General features: G+C 38.6%; 1 protein-coding gene across 2 annotated transcripts in view; it reads left to right on the top strand.

Annotated features, from left to right (window-relative positions):
* The first annotated feature begins 7,708 nt into the window (after positions 1-7,708).
* Positions 7,709-11,755, top strand: part of LOC127455279 (glutamate receptor ionotropic, delta-1-like) — a 487,061-nt gene continuing 483,014 nt past the window's right edge. For both annotated transcript variants that reach the window (XM_051723023.1, XM_051723024.1), the window contains exons 1-2: positions 7,709-7,917; positions 10,431-10,586. In XM_051723023.1, coding sequence (XP_051578983.1) covers positions 7,839-7,917; positions 10,431-10,586 — 235 coding nt within the window. In that variant the 5' untranslated portion in view covers positions 7,709-7,838. The remainder of the gene's footprint in view (positions 7,918-10,430; positions 10,587-11,755) is intronic.

Genomic DNA, 11,755 nt, shown 5'->3' with positions numbered 1-11,755 from the left:
TATCAGTGATTTAGACAACCTAATGGGTTGGATTTGTATGGCTACAATGTTGCAGGCTTTATAAAATTCTAATGTTTTGTGTTCTTTGCTTTTGTAATTTGCATTAATAAATGTTTCACTGTTTTGATTTTCTGTTCCCTCATACTACACGTGTACTTGCCTCAACTGTTCAACAAATAGGAGTTCAATGAATAAAGCATCTTTTTTTTTTTTTCACATAATGGTAGTCAACTAATGAGGCTACAGCTGGAAGGGAGTTGGAGGGTACTAAACATGTCTGTTTCTCTTTGATCGTTTTTAATTATGTACATGTCATGGCTCGTGAGATCTCTGACAAGTGGTCAGACAGCAGCTTAACACCTTTCATCTCCCCCGTCTTCTGTTTCTTTTTATCCTCACGGCTTGTTTTCTCACATTCCATGTATTAGATTTGAATCTGAGGCATCATTCTTGTCCTCTGAGGCAACTCTTACTTTTTCTTTATGCACTTCCCTCCCCCTCTCATCATGGTTTGATCATTTTAACGATTTATACATCCCTCAAGTTGATTCTGAACTCCGAGCAACATGAAGGAGAGTATAGGCCTTCTGCTTAGAGGTTTTACACACACACACACACACACACATCAGAGGAAGTGATGAATGCATGTGGCTGAGAGGGAAAAGGCTTGGGAGTGGTTTGAGATGATGGTTTGTGTTTTTATTGTATAAACACGCCACTGAATCTAGTATGCTGATGTTTAATGTAAGCTGTTCTTGCAACATTTATGAATATTTTCTGAATTCTTTGCCTCATTAATGTAATATGAGAAACTTTAAATAATTTACATTTGATTTTAATACAATTTCTTTGTATAGTTGTATTGTTTACTAGTCTCTGCTCTCTGCCCTTTCCACAATCCCCTCTCCTTTCAGTGGCATGAAGCTAGTATTCGCCAAATAAATTGTAACACTTGCTGTTATATCTTGTTAGAACACCCCAAGTCAAAGTGAAGTGTAACCAATGGAACTAAAACACAGATTAGCACACTAATCCAAAAGCCGAGGGTAGTGCTGTTCATGCAGAACCTTGAGGTTTGAGGATGGAGGGTTGCATTAACCATCAGTGTGCTGATTCTAATTCAGTACTTACCGTGTGGATGAGCTAGCACAGGAAATCTCTTCATTATCATTAGATCAGATTACAAGCAGATATTCCACCTGCAAAAGCATTAAAGGTGCACCCAGTAATTCTAATCCAATACATTTTTTGTCAAATTCTGCAAATATCTCCTCACATTCTGCTAGCTGTCTGTTCTGTGGGTGGGCTGAAAAAAAAATCTAGTATTTGTACACAGCCCTGGCTCTGTAAATGGGACAAAAACAAAATGGATTGGACCGATCCACACAACACTACTCTAACCAATCAGCAACAGGGGGTGTTTCTTGCATGTGCACAGGATGGGGGGTGGGAGCAGAACAAGATGGAAATTCATTAGAAGAGCGACGGCAAATCTGGCTGATGCAAACTTTCTAAACTCCAAGGAGGACAAATGGCTGAGAAACAGACCAAGAGAAAAAGGTCAGACGAATATAAACTTAAATAGAAGGATTATGATAAGTCGAGGGCTAGGAGCCACGTCAACATCAGCGAGGCTTTTCAGTGGTGGAGAGACCTCCGAGAGGTAAAAGGCTTGAAGACGGATGCAGAAGTTGCTGTTTTTCTTCTCGATAGGTGGATAACATAAATTTTGCTATGTTTCACAGAACCCATATATGCTGTTGTTGTGATGTTAGATTTAGTAGCAGGAGAGTTGTGAGTGTCTGGAGCTGGTGTGTGTAAAACCATCTCGTCTTCTCTGCAAGGTATCTAAGCAGCAGCAACTTACTGTAGCAACAGTTTGCTAACCCAATACATAGCTAACGTTATTTACATTACTTGCTGTGTTGTTGTTCACTCTAATCGTCTAATGTTATTTGTCCGCACAACGTTTGCAAAGGGTTTTATAGCCACGAAGATTTAAAAACACATGTTTGGTAGCACCCTCTTTGGTCACTGTGGTTTTGTATGTGTTACTGTAAAATCAAACTAAACAACTAGCTCTTGCTAGATCTAGTTGCTGTGTTTTGTGCTTGCTTGTCTGTCGTTTATTAACGTATTCGATTATTACTTTGCTGGGGGTGTTGGAGCTTCCAAAGGAGCACTGAAGGGAGTGGTGTGTTTGTTTTGGCAGTTGAGTTCAAATATCAACAGTGTTTCTCAGGAATTGCTGAGTGCACCTTTAAGGCAGTGACTTAATTAAAATAAGAGAGGATGGAGTGGGTGGGTGGAGGATTTCTACAAAGTGAAAAAAAGACATTAATCCCCACCAATGTCATATTTGCATTTTTATATGATTAAATAATAGGGGCTGAAAAATTTCTACAAATAACGAATCATATGGAATGATAGAGAAATACTGAAATTCCATTAAATTTTGTATTTTTTTGTTAATCATCAATATGCAATTTACAATTTTTTTTAAAGCTGAACTAGTGACTAGTCGGGAGAGTTTACTGTAAATAGATTTTGGTCAATGCAGCATTCTTTGCATGCATTTAAGACAAATCAGTCAAACCTTACTATGCCAAAGCGTTGTATTTAAAAACTGAATGTGCCAACTTTCAGTAGCATTGGCAGGTGCTGCTATATTTAGTGGCATCTACAGTGCCACATGCCACAAGATATAGCAGCAGGTGCCAATGGCACCAGAACGTAAGATGCCATAATGAGAAAATGTTGGCATGTCTGGTAGTGACTGACACATGCCATTGTATTTTTAGATACTTAGGAGACACTTGTGGAGTCGGCAGCTTAGACAGGCTATTTCGTTAGGGAAAAAAGTTAAGTGGCTTGTTTGATATCATGCGTGTGTGTGTGTGTGAGAGAGAGTGATGCTCCTAGAGGTACATTATAGTGGTTTATGGAATTATCGTCTGATACCAAACATACTTCTGTACTGTTTGGCTCTACAAACTGAAAGAAAAGACAGCCCCATTATCTGTAAAACTAATACTAATACAAACTAATAATGGTTTCAGCTTGAAAGAATTAAACTTAATTAACTTTAAAACATTCACAGTCTCTTCACATTCACTGCTTTTGTAAGTGTATAAAGAAGGTTAAGGATGTGAAAGGTTCTAATTTGTAAATATGAATGCAATGAAATTTCAACATACAAATGAGGTATATTTCTTTGAATTATGTTTGTTTTTTACATAGATTTTATCTGCGGACATGCTGTGATTTGAGACCCAGAAAGTGGCCTTCCTCACACCACCAGCTGTGATGGCAACATTCAAGACTTCTTCTAGAAGCAGGTTTTTCCAATGCTGTTCAAAATATCAGGGATGCTGTCATGTGCATTGTATATTTTTTTTTTTTTTTTTTTACGAGTTGAACCATTTTTAATTTATCTGTATTTTCTAGGGTACCACCGAGAGACCTCTGCTGACATGGACATGATAGCATTTTGTTTTCCTCTCGTAGAGAACACTTTATTTGATGTTATATTCATGGTTTAGACACTGCTCGCAGTTAGGGAGAGGAAAAAGGTACAGTTCTGTATTTGGAAAGGCACTAATGTCTCCCTGCAACAATGTCTACCTTGTATGACCATTGCATGTTTTTGCAACAGTATACTATTTAAGCGCTCATTCTCTCTTAAGCATTTGACAAAGGCACACATATAACATCTGTGTGTGTGTGAACAGGTAAAGGCACAGATAACATCTCTGTGTGTGAAGACACATAATCTCTCTTTGTGTGATTTGATGAAGATAAATAAATGCATGTGTCCCAAACTTCATCTCCCACTTTCTTCTCTTCTCCTCAAACTCGACTCCCAGACTGGTACTCTGTTCTTATTGACACACAGTGACACATTATTTTACAGATATATTTCTTATGCCTGTTTCTTTTCATGTCTGCTGGATAGTTATATATAGTAACGGAAGTACTGTTGGCTAAATGGAGGAGTCTCAATGTAGGAATGATTACATGTTGATTTAAAATACAGATAAATCAAAGATAATTAATATGTGGTTAAATATTGGTGGCTTTAAATATAATTTGGAGGAATGATGGATTAAGATATATATTTCTCTTTTGCTGTTCTTTTTTACAATGTGAGAGGAATGAAAGTATACATTAAAAAATATGTATTAATTAAATTTGCTGCTGGAATAGACAATGTGTTAACAAATGGATATTAATATTTTTGTCATCCTGTATTCACATTATGATGGACAGCCTTTTGGTTTTAGATGGCATCTCTAGACCTATGTTACACAGAATTGTGAGGTGCCAGTTCATAGATGTCCAGGACACAATTCCAGACAAAGGACAAAACGTGCCACTGTATAATCTTGTTATATTCAACATTGCTAGTCTACAAATGATCTAAGCCAAAGCTGATTGTAAATTCTTGGTGGCAATTGTCCTTTTTCTGTCTTTAAATTTTACAGTTGTAGCCACCACTCTACATAGACTCAGACGAATAGACTCACACATTGGTGATCACAATGACATCTCTTAACCACACAAATATAATGAAAAGGTAAACAGTTTAAATAGTTAAGCTGTCAGAGCACAGTGACCAACAAAACAATGGCTTTATTACAAGAAAACAAAATACATTACATGCATAACGCATATTACAGTGGAACACGAGACAGACCTAAACTACAGTGTAAAACAAACATTTTTGCTTATCTATTCAATTTAGGCATGGGTAGCCTGCTAAAAGCTAATGTCTGTATGCAATGTGCTTTATACAGTATGCCAGTGCGCAATCACTACCGTTGACTAAATCGCCATGTATCGTTGACAGCATCTACAATATGCCTTAAAATACAGTGGCATGTGTCAGTAGACCAGAAGTGCCACAAATTTCAGTGGCACATGCCTCTAATGACCGGAAATGTCACAAATCTCAGAGGAACGTGCCACTAAAAACCGGAAATGCCACTTGATGTGCCACAAAATCCAGTGGCATGTGCCACAACTTCTAGTGGCAGATGGAGTGTGGGTCTGTCAGCTCTCACAACCTCGCGAGAGAAGGGTCTGTCTGCATCCTGCAAGACTACTATTAGATATGCTGAAATGCAAGGTACACCCACAACAATTTACGCACCCCTAAACCCTTAAAAGTTCTATTGAATACAATCATACCGACATATCACTAGGTGGCGACAGTGAGGAGAAATGTGATGAAAATTAAGAGGAGAAGAAGCTATCGGTATGCTAAGCTACTAGGCTAACCTGTTAGCTTGTGAGTTAACTGAAGAAAACAGAACAGAGGATGTTTAATTTCACCATTTATATCCGGTTTAATAGAGCACAACAGTCTGGTTCCAGAAGTAAAAATCCCATTAATTTTTTCCATTGACAAATTGATTTTCAATTTATAAACCTTTCAAAACAGACCTACCGTGAGCTCTGAGGTTGTTCATCGATGGTATATGCTTCCGTTGAAGCCATCAGTCAGTTATTTCAACTTTATATACAACTACATTACCCCGGTCCAGCTGAGAAAGCTTCACCAATCAGAGAACCGCATCCAACATAGCCCATGAAACAAGCCCATGAGCGACCACATGACGCACTGTGAATGACTCAACCATGTTGGTCTCCCTTCACCCTTAAACTACGTATATATTTGTACATATCGGAATATTTTGCAACAAACAACTAGAAACAATAAACTTATATTGTTTCTAGACTAATAATCAACAAACTAAAATCAACAGTTTCATATATTCCCATAATTTTTATAATATTTAAGTATTTTTATAATAATAACATTGGCAATGCATAATGGGATTGTAGTTTGTGCACTCGTGAAAAAAGGTAAGTACGCAGTCTTGTACCTTTGTCTTTTTGTCCAATTTTCAAATACTTTTTTTTTTTTTTGCCTCAAAACAAAGTTTGTAATGTTGTGATTCTCCTCGGAGCTGGTTGCTTTGGTTCATGGCTTACAACTCTTAAGCCTATGAAAAAATGATTGTGGAAAATACTAAAGTGAGCAGGCACTATTGTGCTCTATAATATGAGGTGTGGCATATAATTTAAAAGTTATTCTTTGTCATAGTTACATAGTTCAGACAACATGAATCATACAGAGATTGCATAGGATTTTAAAAGTTCTTCAGCCAATAGAATCGCTTTGTGATCCGAGGGGGCATTACTTGGAGTGGGCATGTTGTGTAGTGGATGTTCCTTGTCTTCTTGCTTGAGGAAGACAGAGAACGATTTCCAAATGGCATTTTTTCTCCCTTGAAAGGGATGCCATTCGAAGGGTTGTTCCAAACAAAAGTAAGAAAATTAATCTTTAAACAAAGGACCCTTCCACAAGACTGTTAGCGAAAGGTATATTCACACAGTAATACAATGTTCCCTTCAGAGTACCCACCTCAAGTGCTCTGCCCTTCAGAGTAAGCAGGACATAGGGATGATCACTTTCGATTGGAATTTGCCCAGATACACTTGCCTCGCCCCAGGGAAAGAAATGTATCCAAGCCACCAGAGGGGCGCTGTGGCGCTGTCCACGTCCCTGTGATCTGAACTGACGACCTGATAGCCTTAACCAAACAATTAAGAGATATTTCCGTTAGCTTCCTCTCAAGAAATATCCTTTAATTGTAAGGCGAAGATTATCACTCTTCATCGTATATGTAGGGTCCATCCTGAAAAAGCTGAGGAGAGAAAAAAAGTATGCGGACAATTCTGCAAGATTAACATTCAAGAAACGTGACTTGAGTGCAATTTACATTAATTGTGACTTTCTTCTTCTTCTTCTTCTTCTTTTTTTTTTAGCTATTAACCTTGTGAATTGTTCTGTACTTGCTTTGTGCAATAAAAAGCTCGTTAAGCCGTGTAATTGATTTGACGCTAATAAACCAGTCACTCATTCAGTCACCGAATAGATGCGGTCTTACTTCTTTTCGCTCCCGCCTCGATTTTTCCATTGTTAAGAGTTTTTCAAGCTCCTTGCGAGACTATAAAGACTTGTGCCGGCTTACTCCAGGCGAAATATATACACCGATAGACGAAGCGCTCACGGTTGTTTTATTTCTCTCCCACTTCTGAGTGTTGCAGTTGCCTATGTGTCGAACTTCTAAGGAGAATTTTAATCATCCGTAGCAGTAACTTTTCTTTCGCTCTAGCAGCCCTGAGTTTAAAATCAGTGAGGGATTGTGATGCTCGTTGGTAAATGTTTGAGGAAATTCTCCTTGGTGGTCGGTTGAAGCTGACTCGCTCAGAGCTGAGGTGCGCTAGACCTCCCGCCGTCACTCCGCGCTACTTAACAACGACTCTCTCCGGCACGAGCGAATTTCATTTCTCCTCAGTTATACCGTTCCGATCTTTGGATTATTCAGTCACGTGATGGAGCAAAACGAGAAAGACTGAGAGCTTTGTGAGAGTACGCGCGTAGAGAGAGAGAGAGAGAGAGAGAGAGAGAGAGAGAGCAGAGCCCCCCCCCCCCCCTCTCTGCGCTGCAGTTAGCAGTATCCAAAACACACTGAGAGCTGGAACGCACGGACCCGTTGCTTTGCCTCAGACCGTGGAACCCCTGTCGTTTCCCTTGCTCTCTCTTTCCGCCCTACCCCTCCTTTTCTGCTTCCCTTCCCCCGAGATCTTCTTTTCCCCGCGAATATCCTGTCTCACTTTCAATTTTAATAGATAGAGATAGTGACGCACCCGTGGTTGCCTCTTTATCTCCACCATTGTGGTCATTCTTGCGCATTTTCTCTCTGTCTGGACCTGGATTTTTGGACACCCTTGGACGCGTGGATGATACACCGGGGCGAGAACTGGAGATGGAGTTGCTCGTGATCAGCCTCTCCTTATGGATCCTGCAGTGCCGCTTGGCTCGTGCGGACTCGATTATCCACATCGGTAAGGCACCCGAAGCAACGTCTCGGACAGACGCGATGAATCACGAATAGCTCTCTTCACTAAATGTAAAGCGAGTCCTTCATTTTGCACGTTTCACTCTATATAGAAGGACTCTGTAGTTTATTTGGCATTTGATATAGGGCTCTAACTTGCCAGGAAACATGACCAAACAGGTCCACGAAGTTAGTGCATTTCGGCGTTCAAGAATGATTTCACATTCACGCATAAGCACACTGGAGACGCATATTATTCGTCTGTTTCAGGGTTAACTTGAGTCATCCCCTCCCCACCCTTAAGCCTGAACTTTCTAATGAACGTGAAGGAAATTTTTATTCCATTCATTGAGCTACAGAGCGCGCGACAAGTCTCTTCTCGTGGCCGCGTGGCCTTTCTTACTTAAATGTAAACTTGTACAGATTGTTCAATCATGTTTTCGTAGTAGCACTCGACTGGAAGTAAAAAAGTGGAGAGGAACCGTTTTATTAAGGAATGTTGGTCTTTAGCAAGCTTGGCAGCCTTTGCGTCTGCATGCAGCATTCCCTCTTCTCCGGCAACTTATTCTTGGAACGGAATTGGGTCTCGCACTCTAATGCACACTAATGCTCAGGAACAGTTTCAAAACACATGTAAATGCGTTACTTTGAGTAATGTGCTCATATTAGGTCGCTAATACTGCTTCATGCCGAATTTAAATGTGTTTAAATGTTACGTTTTTGCTAGGCTGGTGCCTCTGGTGTTCTTCTGTTTGTAGGGAAACGCTCTTTTGTATGCAGTTGATGTACTCTGTCATCCGGTGCGCCTGGCACGACTCAGACCCGCACACAATTACACAGCGCTCACCACGAAAAATCGCCCTCAATTTGAGATATTTAATTGATAATTAAGTTTAGTTTTGAAAAGTGGGGTGTTACGTCAAATTTTGACACTATATGATTAATTCACACTTATACAAAATAAATGTTTGCAACTTATTGAACACAATTATCCCCGTGGCCTCTTGTTAGGTAGCTCTGTTTGCCTGCCTTCATAATTCTGCTCATTTTTAGCTTACTTTTTTGTTTTTTTAACACTTATCAATAAGGTTCCATTCGTTAACATTAGTTAATTTATTAGGTATCATGAACTAACAATGAACAAAGCATTTTTTTACAGCATTTATTTATTCATTTTGGTTAATGCTAGTAAATAAAAACACAATTGTTCATTGTTAGTTCATGTTAGTTTATAGTGCATTAACTCGTGTTAACATGTACAGCTTTTGATTTAAAAATGTATTACTATATGTTTAAATTAACAATAACCAAGATTAATAAATGCTGTAAAAGTAGGATGTATTGTTCATTGTTAGTTCATGTTAACTAATATTGTGACAAATGGAACCTTATTGTAAAGTGTGACCTTTTTTAAACGTTGTATAGCTACTTTTGTCTCCATACTTCTATAAACAGTTTTTTGTTTCTTTATCCTGCCATAGATGGTTTTAATAAAACGACAATCTTCCAGTTGTGAAAGTCTTGAATTGCGCGCGCTGTGGAGCCTTAGCGGTTGTTTGTTTATCGACTGACCGCGCATGTAAATAATAATAATAAAACAATCCCTATTTGCATCTCTCTCACCTTTGGTTCCTCAAGCCGGCCAGCTCCGTGTATTTTATCATTGTCGCCCTGATCCCAATATGTCATATTATCGCCGGTTTATAATCCAACACAAATCAGCCTTATTGATTGAACCCAGACGCATTATGATTTAATACTAGGCTGTTAAGGACTCGTTAGAGAAACAGCGCTCAGTCATTCGAAGTCAAAGTTTAATATGGCCAGGATTAATCTGTGAGCAGCTGAATACAAATGGTATAGCCTACTAAGACAATAACCCTCAATATCAGACTTTTCATTTATTTATCAATAATTCAATTCACAGTTGTCTGGAACGCACGCCCCGTCCACTTTCTGGGCCACGACTTTCCAAGGACGCCGTGAACTCGTAGTAGCTATAGCTACAGTATAATATTTGCTACATATGCACTGGTCACGTATCCTCTCACCTTGACATAAAAGATCTTCCCTTAGGCTTCCAGCCCTGCTGTCTCCTACAAATTGTACAATGTCCTTGACAAATTAGGGATGCTTATAGAATATTTACAACCCTTCTAACACGCGCGCTCTCCATGGTACTGAACTTACTCCTGAAATGCCGCTGGCTATTGACAGGTGCAAGAGGTTGCTGTGAATTGTAGGTATAAGTTGGTTATATGGAGCATTAATGATAACCTGAATAGATGCGGTTGACATATTTGTTTTCATGACATGGCTCAGCGCTTTTTTAACAGTTTGGAAAAAAGATGAAAGACCCACGTGAACATGCTTTCCTGCGCGCACTATAACATATTTACGGCACGCGCGAGATGAATATGAAAAAAAAAATAAAAAAAATGTTGGAATAACTGTGGAATGTCATTCAGTAAGAACACTAGGCCTATATTAATAGCGTACATTCTCCATTTGGTCCAACAGGTGCTATTTTTGAACAAAACGCCATACGGGACGACGAGGTTTTTCAGCTTGCCATTTCAGACCTGAGTTTGAACGACGACATCCTCCAGAGCGAGAGGATTACCCATTCAATCAAACTCATCGAGCCCAACAACCCCTTCCAGGCAGTACAGGAAGGTGAGTTAGTGACTGGGATCTCTCAGCAATCGATTAACCGAGCCGTTCTCTACTCTATCTTTATGCCTGATCCATTTGGCCGAGCAGTTACTCGATATCGCTTGCCCATTTCACAAGGGTCTGACGTCAGCAGATAGTATAGCTTCAGGTGTGGGATTTCTATTTATTTGGATGGACCTCCCGAGTTTTTAAGTGGTGACCTACTGCTTTTGACTTTATTTCTTTTTCATTCTCTTTCTCTGTCTTTCAAGTACAAGTTCATGTTTTGAAATCAGTTCTGAGAGGGTAAATCAAAGTTCAAGAGTCTGTTGCTAACATCTGTTGCTAGCTTGTTGCTTTAACCTCTTGCTATCAGAAAGAGAAACAAGTGATGTCAGTTTACACAGTATGAATGTTGCAGTTGATTTATGGTATCCAGGGTTGGGGAGTAACGGAATACTTGTAACGGGATTATGTATTTAAAATACAAAATATAAGTAACTGTATTCCACTACAGTTACAATTTAAGTCATTGGTAATCAGAATACAGTTACATTCAAAAAGTATTTTGATTACTGAAGAGATTACTTTGCATTTTATTGTCATTTGTTTCTTTTAATATTTAGTCCTTTCAGATGGAAAACATTTATACTTATAAAGTGTATATATTTATACACTTTCTTATGATGTGTTACATTCATACGAGCAGATAGAGAAGTAAGTTTTGAGCATAAGAAATAGAAATAAATCTTGTGTAAATTGTCAGCTTTACGCTAAGCTAAAATGCTATTTCTAGCCATTTTACATGCACATGTTACCAGGCACAATCATATTTTTTTATCAAGAAAATTCACTTTGGATCATAATTTCTTTTTTTCTAGTAAGACCCTTGATATTAGGGTGAAAATCGTATTCTTGATAATAATTTTTGTATTGTTTTCCTGTAAAAATATCTAAAAATCCTTACAACAAGATCAATTTGATTAATCTTATTTTAGAAACAACACTGCAAAAGATATTTAGGTTTTTCAGAGAATGTATTTTTAACGTGTATTTTGTCTTACTGTACTGACAGACTTTTTATAGTCAAAACAAGTGAAAAAATCTACCAGTGCTGAAGAAGTAATCCAAAGTATTTAGAATACGTTACTGACCTTGAGTAATCGAACAGAATACGTTACAAATTACAT

This window comes from Myxocyprinus asiaticus, chromosome 17 (genome assembly GCF_019703515.2).
Source record: "Myxocyprinus asiaticus isolate MX2 ecotype Aquarium Trade chromosome 17, UBuf_Myxa_2, whole genome shotgun sequence".
NCBI lineage: Eukaryota > Metazoa > Chordata > Actinopteri > Cypriniformes > Catostomidae > Myxocyprinus > Myxocyprinus asiaticus.
This window is presented reverse-complemented; position numbering and strand designations above follow the sequence as displayed.